The 16,535-nt window shown below is 46.3% G+C and overlaps 1 protein-coding gene across 1 annotated transcript; it reads left to right on the forward strand.

Moving 5' to 3' along the window:
- The first annotated feature begins 50 nt into the window (after positions 1-50).
- Positions 51-15,359, forward strand: LOC122117029 (PDZ domain-containing protein 2-like). Its single transcript, XM_042690641.1, has 6 exons — positions 51-1,537; positions 2,526-2,643; positions 6,536-6,637; positions 7,420-7,690; positions 10,220-10,354; positions 12,624-15,359. The coding sequence occupies exons 1-6, from the start codon at positions 135-137 to the stop codon at positions 12,788-12,790; spliced, it is 2,196 nt and encodes a 731-aa protein (XP_042546575.1). The 5' UTR covers positions 51-134; the 3' UTR covers positions 12,791-15,359.
- Positions 15,360-16,535: the final 1,176 nt, after the last annotated feature.

Consider the following 16,535-nt stretch of genomic DNA (forward strand, 5'->3'; position numbering starts at 1 on the left):
CACCCAGCCGAGCAGACGCCACGTTAGAGGAGACCCAAGTGAGAGGGGCCCGTGGTAAAGAAAGCCAAAGAGTTGCCGGTGAGCCCTGGGAAAGAACGAACCAGCTCAAAATCGTGGATGTTTCTTCGGAAAGGATGCCGAAGAACTTGCGTGGTGACAAGCCAGCCGAAGGTGGCAGACAGGGAGGGGTCTTGGCCCAGAGCAACTGTCAGGAGAAGGGTGAGATCAGATCCCACCCATCAGTGGCATCACTGTCCCCCAATTATCCATCCTCCCTCATGCCCCAGGCTCCCCAAGGCCAGCAGGATATGCGACGGTCCATCAGCATGGCCAAACTGACCTCCTCCCCACAACTGCCTGCAAGAAAGACAGATTCCACACAAAGGGGTTCCAGCCAGACATCAGACTCCCTCGGGGCATCCAAGAACGGCCCGGTGACGGGCCCTGATGGGGAAGAGCACCCCTGCTTTGCACCACGGCCAGCCACCCGGACGTACTCCATGCCAGCCCAGTTCTCAAGTCACTTTGGACGGGAGAATGCTTCCTCCCACAGCCCCAGCCACTCCTCTCAGGAGAGCCTGGTCTCCATGGTGAGCGAAACAAAGGCTCCCAAAGGCTGTATTCCTGGCCTGGCTAATGGACAGGGTGTGTACGGTGCGAAGCCTCTCCAGGACACGAGGACCCTCCCAGCGACGGACCCAGGGGATGTCACCGCCGTCACAGACAAAATCAAAGTCAGCAGGCGGCATTACTACTACGAGCAGAACTGGCCCCACGAATCTACCTCATTTTTCTCTGTGAAGCAGAGGATCAAGTCTTTTGAAAACTTGGCCAATTCTGATCGGTCCATCGCCAAATCTGGGGCATCCTCATTCTTATCTGTAAGCTCCAAGCCTCCCATTAGCAGGCGGTCATCTGGAAGTATGGCTTCGGGGAACCCGGGCCACCCCAGTGACACAGCAGCGAGGTCGCTGAGACGCAGCTTGAGTTCGTGCAGTGAAACCCAGAGTGAAGCCGGCACCCTTGTCCCACAAATGACCAAGTCCCCGTCCAGCATGACGCTGATCATCCCCAGGCCGGCGGTGCCCGAGACCAGTAACAAGGGCCCTGATTCCAACTCAAAGAGATCACACGTTCCTTCGGGAATCCCCACCCCGACGGTAACGCCGGCCTCTCCGGTCAAGAGGAACAAGTCCTCGGTGCGCCACATGCAGCCCTCGCCTGTGTCCCGCTCAAAGCTGCAGGAGCTACGAGCCTTAAGCATGCCTGACCTGGACAAGCTCTGCAGTGGCGAAGACTACTCCACAGGACCCACTGCCGTGCTCTTCCGAACCCAGCTGGAGATCATCCCTAGGAGATCTCTGGGCTCCAAGGCTGGCTTCCCTCCTGGAGGCCTGACGGGCCTCAATGCATCAGCTACCACCACCTGCCCAGCAAGAAGCTGCCCAACGTCCAGCGCGACCACAGCGCCTCCTGTGGCCAGTGAAGGAAGGGAGCCCGGCCAGGACCTGTCGTTGGGAAAAAGCTGGTCAGTTAGGTAAGCATCTGCCTCCCATTGTATGTCAAATCAGCTTGCTTTGTTTTGTAGCTGCTTTAGGCTCAGAAAAGTGAGAACCATAGTACCAAGACCTCCCACATCGCTCTCAAGCTGTAACATTATCACCTAACATTATCAGCCTGATGTGATCACCTCCTGTAACAAAGGCCCATTTGCCGAAAGGAAGAAATTAATGTTGCACCATCCTGTCAACTAAACTATAGCCTGTTCAGATCTTGCTGAATGCATTCTAATAATGTTATCAGTAGCAGTAGAAACTCCAGGGTTCAACCCAGATACCACATTGCATTTAGCTCCCTCTTGTTTTCAGTATCATGACTGTAAGGACAAAAATGCCAGGCAGGGAAAAGCTTGCCAGTATGTGGCTCTGAGGAGCACCTTCTACAGGACGGGGCATTCAGCAAGAACAAGGGAGGTGGAAAGGAAGAGGAGGAGATTGTCCCTCAGAAGAGCATGGGCCTTTGAAAATGACCAGAGTTAAATGAGGGGACTTCTAGAATATTTGAGATGTTTCACTTCTATAATCCTAACTACTCAAGACACCGAGATCTGAGTATTGCAGTTCAAAGCCAGACCAGAGCCCATTCGACTCTTATCTCCACCAAAAACAAAAGAAACCAGGAAGTTGCATGGTGGCTTAAGTCAGAGAGTGCTAGCCTTGTGGGAGGCAGGCCTCAAGACTGGTGTGTACACACACACACACACACACACACAGACAGTCTTGAGCCTATATACTACTTCTAAATGCTCTGTTGGAAATGTGTATTAGACTCCCACGCTGGCCTTGAAAAGATCCTCATGACTACCGCCATGAGAGAAAGGCATTCTGTTGGGTACACAGGGTTCTTCCATCGGTTGGAAATGAGTTAGGCCCCATAGAAAGCACGATCAGAAATACAAATGCATCCTTATAAAATGGAGCAGTAACTTTTCTCTTTCATAGTCTTCAAATGTGTTTGTTATTTAGTTTGGATCAACTTCTCACCTCTGAGGGAGACCATCAGAGATTGCAAGCAGTTTTATCGGCAGTGGGGTCTACATCCACCATCCCAAATCTCATTCAAGAAGCGAAAGCACAATCAGAGGTGAGTGAAACTCGGAAAACCCAGGAAGAGGCAGCAGCGCTGGCAGTACTGGCTCCAGGTGCCACCCAGCAGCTCGGCCATCGAGAGCGTGTGCTCCCCACACCCTGGAAGGCTGCCGTGGGGTGGGGTTTTTATAGCTCTGGCTCAAATGCAGCTTTGGGTACTGCCCGCTGGCTTCAGAAGCTAGACATTGCCATGTCAATTTAAGTTAATGTCACTAACATTTTAATCCCCCAATAGCATCTAGTCCCCATCCTTCCTTCCCACCTCCCTGTTTGGAGTTTGTCTACAGAGTGTCCTCTGAGCAGAAGAAATGTTGGTGAAGGAACAAGTACACCCGTCTACTTAAGAAGATATCAGCTAGTGAGGAGGGCCACCTAGTGGAGAAAGAGTTCCATGAACTGATGCTCTGGGATTGATAAGAGCTCCTAACACAATTGTTTTTTCATGAGAGCATCTTTAACTTCATGATTCAAGGAACCAAAAAAAAATTTTTTTTTTCAAAAAAGGAGCCATGATAGGTGGAGTAATTTTAGCCAGGCGCCGGTGGCTCACGCCTGTCATCCTAGCTACTCAGGAGGCTGAGATGTGAGGATCAAGGTTCAAAGCCAGCCCGGGCAGGAAAGTCCATGAGACTCATCTCCAGTAATTAACCACCAGAAAACCAGAAGTGGTGCTGTGGCTCAAGCAGTAGGGCGCTGGCAAGGACAGCGCCCAAGCCCAGAATTCAAGTCTGTCTCACAAACTTTCCTGCCCAGGCTGGCTTTGAACCATCCTCAGATCTCAGCCTCCTGAATAGCTAGGATTATCGGGTGTGAGCCACCAGCACCCGGCCTGCTGTTAATTTTTAAGAATGTTCTATCATAGTGATAATGAAACACTGTAATAGAGAAATGGACATTGTTTATAAAAAGTAGTTTTACAAATGGATAATAATGCGTATAATGGCTTTAAAAAAAAAAAGAGCTCTTAAAGCCCAGGGTACAAGACAAAGCTTATTAGTAATTACAAATAAGAACTTTATAAAAACCATATGTGATGGTGAATAACAAAAGGAAAGCACAACTCATATCTAGAGAGTTTCTCTGAAGATCATTTCTCAGGAACATTCATAGAGATCTAAACCACAGCAGATGGACATAGAAAAAAAATAAAACCGGTATTCCTTACTAATAAATCTTGGGTGACTAACATCATCCATGGGCAGTATTCCAGAAATTACCCTCAAGGTGATAGGGCTTCTCAGGCGCAGTCTTAGAATCTACTAAGTTGGCCAGAGTTTGAGGATTTAGGGGAGAATAAAGGAGACCGAGATCCTTTAGCTTTCACTCCCTTCTGATCCCAGGCCCACTGGTTCCAGCTCAAGTGCTGGGGACATGGCTGCAGTAGTCTAGTGATTCCCTAGCAAGCTGAAGTCCTGGGTTCAAATCTTTGTTCTGGACAACAACAACAACAAAGCACTCTCTGTAAAAGGTGCTATTCCATCACCTTCCTCCTTCCTCCTGTTTCTTCCATACAATAAACATTTCCTGAGAGAATTCTGGTGTGTGGGGCTGCCATACTACCAGGCCCCTTTGCTCCAAATGTGTGACAGTATTGCCTAACATGCAGATGGAGAAAACTAGAAAGTCTCAAGCACCCTCCGGAGGTGATAGACGTTCTCAGGAACTAGGTACAAAGTGGCCATGTTTTTATGTAGCCAAGATGCCAAGTGCTGTGCTTAGGGGCCGCTCTGGGCCTCCCTCACCAGGGGAGGCTTGAAGGTTTGGTATTCCCCAGGAGGTGCAGTTGGATGTTGCAGCTCCTCCTGGCTCCCACCAGAACGCAGCTTGCTTTTCCGCTTCCTGATTCACAGAAGCACAGCAAGCACACAACCCCAACCCCCCCCCCCTTCCTGCCATCTTTATAGCAGCACCTTGCTTCTGCCCCACTTTTTCTTGCCAGTGAGTCTAGCTTGCAGATGCTAAAAGCAGAACTGCACAGCCTGACTGCCCCCCAGCCTTCTTTTTGTGGTGGTGAACGATGAGTGTACCCAGGTTTTTCTGGCCACGGCACAGCCCTGGGGAGCGTGCTGACTGTACTTCCGGCTCCCCCGTGCCCTGCCAAGCTGTCACACAGCTGACCCGGTCAGTTGCTAGCGCATGTTTCCCCAAACACCCCAAAAACAAAACTTTCCCATCTTCTAATATTCTGTTTACTCGATAAACATCTAAAGGTCTGAGATGTGTTCATGGTGTAGCATGAAACCTCACTTACCAGAGGCTGCAGGACGGTCCTGGTTCTGGGAAAGCCCAGTCCTGCCCAACTTGTGGCTGAGCCTCGTACAGGGATGGCTGGAGATGCCCCTGGCAGCATCATCCTATCCGAAGGACAGTCTGTCCACACAGGGGGCTTTGGTTTGAATGAACTCTTTAGAGGAGGTGTAAAGTGCTCATTACAAATAAGAGCTTTATAAAGATCAGATGTGACGGTGAATAACAAAAGGAAAGCACACCTCATATCTAGAGATTTGTAAAGTCCTGTAACTTACAGAACTAAACACTTTTTTTTTCTTTGTCAGTCCTGGGGCTTGAACTCTGGGCCTGGGTGCTGTCCCTGAGCTCTTCAACTCAAGGCTAACACTCTACCACTTGAGCTACAGCACCACTTCTGGTTTTCTAGTGGTTAATGGGAGATAGGAGTCTCACGGACATTTCTGCCCGGACTGGCTTCAAACCACGATCCTCAGATCTCAGCCTCCTAAGTAGCTAGGATTACAGGCCTGAGCCACCGGCACCTGGTTTAGGACCAAACACTTTCATATGCTGAACTCTCTTCCCTGCAGAGACAGGGGTGGGTTTTCCCTCTGTTTTGTCTTAACAAGGCAATCTTTATTATTTATTCTTACAATATTTATTATAATCTTCCATTGCCATGTGAGGGACTGTCAGTCACTTCATGTGGAAACTCACAGTTCCTTGGCTTTAAAATGTCCAGCTGATGTGTCAGATGCAGTGGCTCATGCCTCTAATTCCAGTTAGTAGGGAGAAGGAAATAAGGAGAATCGTGGTTAAAGGCAAACCAGAGCAAAAGACAGTGAGGCCCTCATTTCAGTCAATAAACCAGGCCTGTGATTACAGGTTACACAGGTGGCATTAGGACCACAGTCTGAGGCCACCCCAGGCAAAACCACAATACCTTGTCTGAGAAATAACTGAAGCAAAAATGAACTGAGGATATGGCTCAAGTGGTATAAAGTACTTGCCTAGAAAATGCAAAGCCTGAGTTCAACCCCAGAACCACCATACATATATGTGTATATATAATACATAGTTGAGTCATATACATGGACAAAAGAAGTCAAAATTCAGATTAGCCCAGCTAATTCTTTTATTCTAAGATACTTTTTGATTGATGCTTAAAACACTCTGCTGTTACTTCTCTCTAGGATATTTCTAAGAATGCTCTAGTCTTGGTATGTTGTTTTTCCAGTATAAGTTTACCATTAGTTTTCACATACTTCCTATTTGATGAATCACCTGCCCAAGAGAAGTGGGGTGCATAAAGCAGTATGGCTAATGAAGCTGACTTCACTCAACAGAAGACACACAGAACTACAGGAGAAAGAATTCTCTTCATAGTAAAATAATGAGCTCTGGTCAGCTGAGGGAAGATGGAATCCGCTGCCACAAATAGATCTTGGGAGGCTTACGGATTTTTAACAGGTCCTTGGTGCTGTCCCTGTTCCTGTTCACCTTGCAGACCTGAGGCAGAGACTCCTCCCACACTTCTGTGACAGCTGACAATCCTGTGCTCCTCATCAAGCACCTAGGAGAGGATTTAAGTCAGCTCTTCTCACTCCCAGCACAAGTAACTTCATTTTTTTTCTTGTTGTTCTCTTTCTCTTCTTCAGGACAAAGAAGATATTTTCTTTGTAGTCTTGAATAAAAAAGAAGGCTCAGGACTGGGATTCAGTGTGGCAGGAGGGACAGAGGTGGAGCGGAAACCAATCATGGTGAGTGACAGTGTCCTGAGGCTCTCTGGAAATCACTCCTTAAAACAGCCACAGGCTTCCACCAGGACACAAACTGCAATTAGAGCATTTAGAGACCACTGAGTTCTGTTCCCTGCTCCAACATTCCCTTTTTTCATTGACAACACCTAGCTGATGTGTAGGCCAGAGGCCAAGACATAATACAGTTATCTACATCCTTCTAATTTGCCTAAATCTTATATAACCACTGGGGGGGGGGGGGGGGGGAACGTGAGACTCAACGGAGCAAATTCCTATTTGCTTATAAAATTACGTCTTCCTCAAGAACAGTAACGTAAACTGTGCATCATTCAAAGCTACAGAGATCATTGTTGCACCACACCCACTGGACCAGCCTGGTTCCATTGTCTTGTAGTCCTTGTGCCCAGTGGTTGCCAGGTATGTATTACATACTAACAAAAAGCTGAATAAAAAAAAAAAAACAACAAGCTGGGCACCCTGGCCTATAATCTCATCTACTCAGGAGACTGAGATCTGGAGAATCACAGTTCAGAGATAGCTTGAGTAGAAAACTCTGAGAGACTTTCAGTGAGTCAGCAACAAACAAAAAAGTGTTGAGTAAAAACAGAAGCAGATACTAGTGCTGACATTTAGATTCTACACACATACACACTAAATTAAGTGCTTGTGTGAATTAGAAAAGGTTCCATGAGGAAGTCTTTACTACAGAGTTACTTACTCTTGATATCACAAAGGTCCTAAGTGGATTTGGCTTTTGTCCCCTTTTCCTTGCTCTGTCTCAGGTCCACAGGGTGTTTTCTCAGGGGGCAGCTTCTCAGGAAGGGACTGTGAACCGAGGTGATTACCTTCTCTCCATCAATGGCTCCTGGCTGGCTGGTTTAGCCCAGGAAGATGTCTTAAAGGCTCTGCATGAGGCCCAGCTGCACAAAAGTGCACTCATGGTCATCAGGAAGGGGAATGAGCAGCCCAGGCCCACCCCCAAGCAGGAGCTGCCTCTGGCCAATGGGAAGGGCACGCTGCCCGGAAAGCATACCATGCTGGATCCTGGAAATGGTAAGGATGCTTAGCTGGCAGAATCCATCCCACGCGGACGTAAAATAATGGCTTAATTCTTGACTCAGAAAATAATTTTAAAAAAAGGAAATCTGGTGGGTTTTTTTAGAGGCTTCTTGAAAAACACAAAGCAAGCATTTTTTTTTTAAATCCTGGTAAAGCCACTGTTGAAGATTTCAAATGAGGGCTAAGAAGGAAGTGTCTTTCACAGTTGTAGCCTCTTGCTGAGACTTCCTGGCTGCCCAGTAACATAAGGAGCTCTTGTGATAGAAGGATCCACATTGAAGGAGAATGAGCCTTGTCCTTGGGAGCCTAAGGGAGGTCATCTCTCCTGTTTTTGGAGACATAAGGAATGGAGAGCGAAGGTGTTTGTGTTTTTAATCAGACTGCAGCCTTCATCCATTGAGAAGGGGTTCAGAATCACATTTCCCATGAAGTTTCCACAAAGTTCCACTCCGAGCCAGCCTCTACACACAGCACACTAGTTCCACACAAGTCTGTGGACATCCTGTCAGGGACTCCAGACTACACAAGTTCAGGCTGGGCAGGGAGGGGAGGGAGGGAGGGAGGGAGGGAGGGAGAGAGGGTGCTTCCATGGTGGCCCACACTGCAGCTGCTGAGCGCCACAACCCCTCCTTGTCCACACACCTGCACTGTGGCCTGGGTGTCCTTCAGCTCTGCAAGGTCATTTCCTTTAAATCACCACACTGTCACATTCCCCTGTCCAAACACCACCTCAGCTCCTTGGCATACCTTTTAATGGAACTGTGGGAAGTATGCCTGGCAAAGGAATTACTTAGCGTGGATCCCATCAGCTCACAGAGCCTCGAGCTTCTTGATGTCAGATACAGAAGGCTGTCTGAGCCTGGCACCGGTGGCTCACGCCTATAATCCTCCTCAGGAGGCTGAGATCTGAGGATCTCGATCAAAGCCCGGGCAGAAAAGTCCATGAGACTCTTATCTCCAATAAACCATTAGAAAACCGGAAGTGGCACTGCAGCTCAAGCGGTGGTAGAGCGCTCGCCTTGTGCTGAAGAGCTCAGGGACAGTGACCAAGCCTAGTTCAAGCCCCACCACGGACCAAAAACAAACAGAAGGCTGTCTGTCCTCCGTCATCTGTGATCATAAAGTGGTTCTGTGGCCCCTCATACCCCTAAGTACCATGGTAGCTTCGTTTTCACCTATTTCTTTTCTTTAGGGACTCCGGGAGCTCTGAACTTATTCCTTCCCCTACGCGTCAGCACATCCGACTTGCGGCTGACACGGAAGACAGGAACAGGCTTTTTGTTGGTGGTGGTCATGGGGCTTAAACTCTGGGCCTGGGCGCTGTCCCTCAGCTCTTCAGCTCAAGGCTAGCGCTCTACCACTTGAGCCACAGCACCACTTCCAGTTTTCTGGTGGTTAATTGGAGGTCAGAGTCTCACGGACTTAATTGCCCAGGCTGGCTTTGAACCAGATCCTCAGATCTCAGCCTTCTGAGTAGCTAGGATTACAGGTGTGAGTCACCAGCGCCCAGCCAGAGGCTTTTTAAAATCCTCCTGCCCAAAGAATTCCCCTGCGCAATTCAACCAGAAACAGAACAGGAATGTCCCTGGATGCCATGTGGGAGCTGGCATTAAGAGCGCTGTGCCAGGCATCCTTTAAGCAAGTCACCTACTGAACAATCCTGCCACCCTCAGTGTTAGGAAATGCCCTTCAGAGCACGTGGGCTGGCTTTCTTTAAACCAAAGTAAAGGCCTGGCCTTTATAGTCTGAGGCAGGAATGTTGGCTCCGTCCTCAGCCTAATGAACAAATGAAGGGAGCAGTATTAATTCCTTTATCCTTCCACTGCCTCCCGAGCAACTAAGTGTGCCTTCCCATACCACTCCCCACATCCTCGGCTTGGCTAGCACTTGGCAAATTTACCATTCCTACAGACTCCAGCCTGGGCTCTCCAAACAAGCACAGTTTGTTCCTTGCCATGGAGCAGGCATCACCATGGCAACGCTTCTCCCCACCAGGGCAGCCAGGCCCTAAGGCTGGGTTTTGACTTCTCCCAGAAGCACTTGGGGCACAGGGTAAGGAAGGCAGTGCACCAGTTCCAGGGAGCTTCCAGGACAACTGTGAAGCTGGGCACTCTGGTGCCATGGATTTCAGTAACAGATGGTAGCACAGTTGCCATGGCAGCCAGGGTTGGCAGGAAATTGGATTTGATTTCCTGCTGTGACTTTCATCCTCCCTGGGATATGTGTTGCTAGAGGGCTTGACAAGGGCCGCCTGTCTCCTGAGGATTTCCGTCTGGGCCTAGCCACATTCTCCTTACCTCCACACCTGCAGAAACGCATGGAATGCAGAGGGTGCCCAGGCAGCTGGAGCACTGCCAGGCAGGCGGCTCCATCCTGGGAGACCAACCGTCATGCTGGCCTCAAAGGCCACAGTAAACACTTCAGGCCGCAAGCAATCTGTGGGGGCTGGAGATACTGCCTCTGGGGGACCTGGGACAGGTGAGCCATGTGCTAGCAGCCTTGTCATTTCCATCTTGACGAAAGGGAGAAGCGGAGCTGCTCACGACGCTGTGTGTGTGGAGATGCTGAAGACAGCCGCTGGGCTGGGATTGAGTCTGGATGGAGGAAAATCATCTGTGTCTGGAGATGGGCCGCTGGTCATTAAAAGGGTGTACAAAGGTAAAGTCCCCAAAAATTCAGTCAGCTTCTTACTACCTGTCTTCTTTCCACTTGTACCGCCATGAAACATCGATGTTTTCTGTTTGGAAATCAAGCTTTTTAAAATTCTAAAGTGCTTTTAATGCTTTATGACATCAAAGTTTATTCCATGTTAGACCTGCAGTGTTTTGCACTTATCACATAGCCCAAAGCCAGCCCAGGCAGAAAAAAGTCTGTGGGACTCCATCTCCGAAATAAACAGCAGAAAAAAAGGTTGAAGATGTGGCTTGAGTGGCACAGTGCCAGCAGTGCAAGCAAACTGAAGGCCCCAATTTCAAGCCCCAGTGCCAAGAAAAAAAAGAAAAAAACCCACCCACATTATGGTCAAGCAGCATGATATATCCTAACTATGGGAGGCAGTCAGGAGGATCACAGGCCAAGGCCAGCCCAAGCAAAGTGTCAGCAACCCTATCTGAAAAATAACGAGTTAAAAAGAGTGTGTGTGTTACAGGGCATGGCTCGGGTGGTAGAGTACCTTCCTAGCAAGCATAGGGAACTGAGGTAAAAGCCCCACACTGTCTAGGATGGAGGCATTTAGCAGGTACCAAGCTAAATAATGCTGCCAGGTCAGCTGTCAGGAACACAATACCAGCCAATCGCTCACAGAACTAAAATACTAGACAGTAAGTAAATGGTAAGATATCACTGAGATGGGGAAATATTTCTTTTTACCATCTTGGGCAGTTTTCAAATTCTCTTCAAATTCCTAAGCTGTATTAATGAAACAATTTTAATTAATGATACAATATTAACACATAATTATACTTACAAATAGATCAGAGGGGCTGGGAAGATGGCTCAGTGGTAAAGCGCTTGCCTTCCATGCATGAGGCCCTGGGTTCAATTCCCCAGCACCACATAAGAAAAAAAGCCAGAAGTGGTGCTATAGCTCAAGTGATAGAGCACTATCCTTGAGCTGAAGAGCTGAGGGACAGCACCCAGGCCCAGAGTTCAGGCCCCACGACCGGACCCAAAAAAAAAAAAGATTGCACCGGGCTGGGAAGGTGGCTCAGTGGTAGAGTGCTTGCCTTGCATGCTTGAGGCCCTGGGTTCGATTCCTCAGTACCACATAAGCAGAAAAAATTTTTTAAAAAGCTGGAAGTGGCGCTGTGGCTCAAGTGGTAGAACGCTAGCCTTGAGCTGAAGAGCTGAGGGACAGCACCCAGGCCCAGAGTTCAGGCCCATGACCGGACCAAAAAAAAAAAATCTGTCACCAAGACTACCTTTAAGAGTCCCACCTAGTTCCTCCCAAACCATCCCTGTTGGTCCTTTGCCCTGAACCTGTCCCATTCAATTCCAGTTCAGTTCTCAGTTGCAGCCAGCCATAACATGTGAACAATGAATCATATCTTTTGCTGTCTTAACTGAAGAATTTTAAAACAACTTTACAATCAAAAGTGGAAATGAAGCCCCAGTAAGAAGTAAAGCATGCAATGGAGGCCAGGAGTGCCATGCGCACGCAGAAGAAGGGGCTGCAGCCTCCTGATGTTGTGACAACTGCAAGTAGACATAACATGATGGAAGGGCTTGGAGCTTGCTCTGCCGGTAAGGTGGGGTGGAAATAGCTATTTAAAGCTCTGAGTGGCAACCAAAACAAGCCACGACCACCAGTCCTAAGCCTGTACATTGTACATTCGATCTTCTTGAAGGGGAGTGAATCGAATGCACTTAGAAAGATGGCCAATGACATTTTCTTACCTTGTAACTCCAACTCACTAATGCCTACAGGTGTCTCTTCATTTTCCTGTGTCTTTTACTATAAACAGAAAACAAAACAACAGTATAGCCTGAGCCTCCTAATATGAAACTTGAAACTTTTAGGGTTTTGAGGCACTTTGGTTTGAATTTCAGAGCTTTTTGTTGTTTTCAACCTCTGGCCTAATCCTTGGACCAGAAATATTGGCTTTTAGGGCAAGGAAGGGGTGCTTACTAGGATTTGAACTCAGTCTCAAGCTTGTTAGGCAAGCACTCTACCCCTGAAGTCACATCTTCAACCTAATGTTATTCTTTTAGTCTGCAAATTAACTCTTTGTTCATATATTACAAGTATCTTCCCCTGGGTGGTTGGTATTTGTTGTGTAACTACAGGGACACAGTGGAGTATTTTTGTGTAGCTCAACTTGTTTTTATACGTCTGTTTATGCAATCTGTACTTCTCATTTAGATTTCCAGTTTTCTTGGATTTATTCTGTGTAGGAGCCATGCCCTTATTTTGTATTTGATCTCACAGGTGGTGCAGCTGAGAGAGCGGGAACAATTGAAGCTGGAGATGAAATCCTTGCTATTAATGGAAAACCCCTTGTTGGGCTCATGCACTTCGATGCCTGGAATATCATGAAGTCTGTTCCAGAAGGGCCTGTGCAATTAGTAATTAGGAAGCACAGGAACTCTTCGTGAATTTCACTGAGCATCTCCTTTCCTCAGTTCTTGTCTTCTAGCAAATCAGAATGACTTCAAGTGATAGGTTCTTGAAACAATAGACAATGGTAAAGAGGACTGTAACAATCTTCACTTGTACGTACACCTGAAGCCTAACCTATTGTGTCCTGGCAGCAATGAGGCTGAACTCTTGAGGACCTCCACCTGGACATCTCAGCTGGTGGTCAGTGTGCTCCAGTGCCAGCCCCTTATATTTGCAGCAGGGACACAAGAGGTGACTTTGCACTTCTTCATCTGAAACACCTAGCTACACACCTTCATATCCCTCTTGGCACCTCTCCCAATATACAGTACTTGGTGAGTAGGAACTGGAGGGGTGACAGAATGTCACAGTTAAAAGACTTATCTAGTTTTATATAATTTTGTAACTAAATGACACAGTGCTTTTAGGCATATTCAATGGAAGAAGAGAGCTGTAGGTCTATATATGTTACCCTGAAAAGAAAATAAGACTTTAAGATAAAAATAATTATGTCCTAATTATTAGGCTGAGCTCAGGAATTATCCCAAAAATAAAAAAGCAAAATTCAGAAAGTATTTTTTAATGAGTATAATGTATAGATGCAGAGTTCAACTCAATCTAAGAAATATCAATCATTTTCTATTTCTATCAGTTTAAGTCACGAGGATGTTTTACAGAATAACTATTCAATCAACTGTATTAAATAGCTGTGGGCTTTGCTGCTTAGCAGGAGTAGAAGTTCCTTATCTGAAAGCACCTTGCATCTAGTTTTCAAACTTGCCTTGAGTAAATGATTCAATTCCAGGCTGATCAACAAAGAGCAAGCAAAATTAGCAAATCACTGGGTTTCCCATGTCTACATGTCATGCACTCCAGCCACTAACTTAAGTTTTTAGAAATTAAGTACCTTAGTGTACTTGGATTTATAAACGTAGTCCAGAGGCACTTAAAGGAATCCTCCCAGAGATTTTTGTTGGTTGGGTTGGTTTCCTCCTATTTCCCAACACACTGATGAAATGTAGCATTTCTAAGCAATGGGTCTTCATTTGATCCTGTTAAATGGCAGCGCCCTACAGTGATTGAAGTTCTTGCTGTTTTCTTGCTTTGTAAACTCTTCTAAACGTTTTGCCAAAAAGCGTCAGCCTGTAAGACAATTGCTGCCGCATGCTGCTTGTGTCAGGTCCCCAGCTGCCATGCGCTGCTGCAAAGCATTCCCATTCGACATGCCATCCCTTGTCACAAAGTTGGCTTTTCTGCCCTCGTACTGTATTTTCTTTTCTCAAATTCCAAAGCCCCTATCAGCTTCTTTTACCAAAATGTCACCAGGAGGAAAATGGAAAAACAGGGTGAGAAACTGTCAAGGTGGATGAGTGGGTTAAGTACTGAACCCACATCCTCAGGCAGCGCAGTCCAGCCCGTCAAGTCCTGGGAATACGGACAGAGACTGCACTTGTCACACTTGCGTGCATGACAATATTTTATGTTGGCAACTTCTTTAAACAACCTACTACTGAGCTCATGTAGGTGCCCAAGCTGTTGCCTTTGTCATTTTTCTGAGCAATCCCGCCAGCCATCAGGAGTCAGCTCCCTCAGATGGGAATCATTACCTGGCTCATTCTCAAGAGATTATACAAAGGAAAACATAGGACAGGGGTTAGCTAGAAAAATCTGCTTTAGCTTCTACTTTTCATTGCAGTTAGAATAGTGTAAGAAGTCAGTGCAAGGTGCATGCTAGATTTTCTTTAAGTCTCTGGGGACAGTGTTATGGTTTCTGCTTTCTTGCCTATATGATAAGAGACTACTTGGAATCAACACTGAAAACATTTTTTTTTTTGCCTCCACTCTTCAAGCTGTGCCTGTTAAGAAACACACAGTCCTATGTAGGGAGAGAGCAATGTGGGGCAATGAAAGGGTTCCTTCTGATAGTCCTTAATCTTCATCTCAAGAACTCAAGGGTGGACCTCTGGCTTACCACACTGTCTTAAAGTCATCAGCCATTTCTCCTAGATCTTGCCAGAAGGATTCTGTAGTCAACAGTAGGAAGTTAAAGGAAGAAGCAAAAGCTAAACTGTCTGACACTGAGATAGAAAGCTATTTATTTGTCTTCAGCGTTCAAAGCATGACTAGTATTTCTAATTAGTCTAATAAATGCCCACACTTCTTGACTTGAACACTAATGGTATTGTCCTACTAAAATTTTCTTTGTTTTGTTTTTTTAAAACTAGTCAGTCATTCACCGTTAAGCTATGACAGTAAATATGTGTTATAACATGTACATCGTAGTTGCAAGAAAATACCGTGAAGGCTGAAGTAGTAGATTGGGTTCCCTTTTCATCCTAACACACATCTCATTGCATTGTATGGTTGACTTAATTGGCACATCTGTTGTACAATATTATACATTATCCTTTATTTATGTAAAATAAATGCCTTATATATTAAAGAGTAAGTGCAATAATGAAATAGTCTGTACATTTTTAAGAGGTTGTTGCCAAGTTATGTAAATCCACATCTCTGTAAACAATTTTTTAAGTAATTTTAAAAATAAACACTCCTTACTACTTGGCTTTTTTCACTGTTCTGTATTTATGGAGTAATATCAAGGCACACACACACAAAAAAAAATGTCCTGTTACCTAATGATTTGTAAGGGAGAGGTACAAAGGCAAGAGAACTCAGGACAGCTGTTCTCTTCCACGGCTACAATGTCTCACAGAGCCTTTGGTCCCCATAGTCTATCTTTCCAATATCCAGCCTCTATACACTGATTCCTTAAACAAAAATCCCACAATTGCCGGGTGCAGGTGGCTCATGCCTAAAATCCTAGCCACTCAGGAGGCTGAGAGCTCAGATTGTGGTACAAAACCATCCCAGACAGAAAAGTCCATTAGATTCATCTCAATTAACCACCAGAAAACTTTGAGCTGTGGCTCAAAGTGGTAGAGTACTTGAGCAAAAGAGCTCAGAGACAACTTACAGGCCCTAAGTTCAAGCCCCATGACCAAAAGAAAAGTGGACAATCTCACAGAAAAACATTAAAAAATGCATGGTTTCTAGCTTCACCGGGACTCTCTATGCTCCTCAGCACTGTTTCCTTGTTAATCATTTCTCATTTTTCGTAATGACTACTTTAAGTTCTTCTTAGATATCTACTCTCCTTCCCAGCTCCTAATTAGCACCACGGTTGCCAACCAGGCCTTAAAATATGAGCCTGAAAAAAACAAAAGTACAGGGGGCTGGAGGCGTACTCAGGTGGTTAAGAGTGCCAGCCAATGAGCAAAAGTGTCGAAACTGAGTTAAGAGTCCTGGGGGGGGGAGGGGGGGGGAGTGACAGACAGAAGATAATTTATGTTAAATCTTATTAAAAGTTAATTAGCTTCTTCCTATACTGTATACACAGATCAAAACATCACATAATACTCCAAAATATATACAAAATTCATGTATCAATTATAGATAAGGCAAACAAGCAAACAAACAGCTTGTTCCTATAAGTTTGTTGGAGGATGCCAGAACTCTAAAAATTGACAAGTAAACTTAAGATATCCTCCTACCTTTTCTTTTTTTTTTTGGTCGGCCGTGGGGCTTGAACTCTGGGCCTGGGCACTGTCCCTCAGCTCTTCAGCTCGAGGCGAGCCCTCTACCACTTGAGCTACAGCGCCACGCCACGGTCTCTCGGTCTCTCCTGCCTGGGCTGGCTTTGAACCGCGATCCTCAGATCTCAGCCTCCTGAGTAGCTAG

This window comes from Dipodomys spectabilis, unplaced genomic scaffold (genome assembly GCF_019054845.1).
Source record: "Dipodomys spectabilis isolate Male_0828 unplaced genomic scaffold, ASM1905484v1 ptg000138l, whole genome shotgun sequence".
Taxonomy (NCBI): Eukaryota; Metazoa; Chordata; class Mammalia; order Rodentia; family Heteromyidae; genus Dipodomys; species Dipodomys spectabilis.

Bases quoted from the DNA above. Each gene is read 5' to 3' on its own strand.
- LOC122117029 (XM_042690641.1), top strand. From the start codon at position 135: ATGCCGAAGAACTTGCGTGGTGACAAGCCAGCCGAAGGTGGCAGACAG. The intron at 2,644-6,535 runs GTGAGTGAAACT...TCTCTTCTTCAG, and splicing joins AAGCGAAAGCACAATCAGAG to GACAAAGAAGATATTTTCTT. The intron at 10,355-12,623 runs GTAAAGTCCCCA...TTGATCTCACAG, and splicing joins CATTAAAAGGGTGTACAAAG to GTGGTGCAGCTGAGAGAGCG.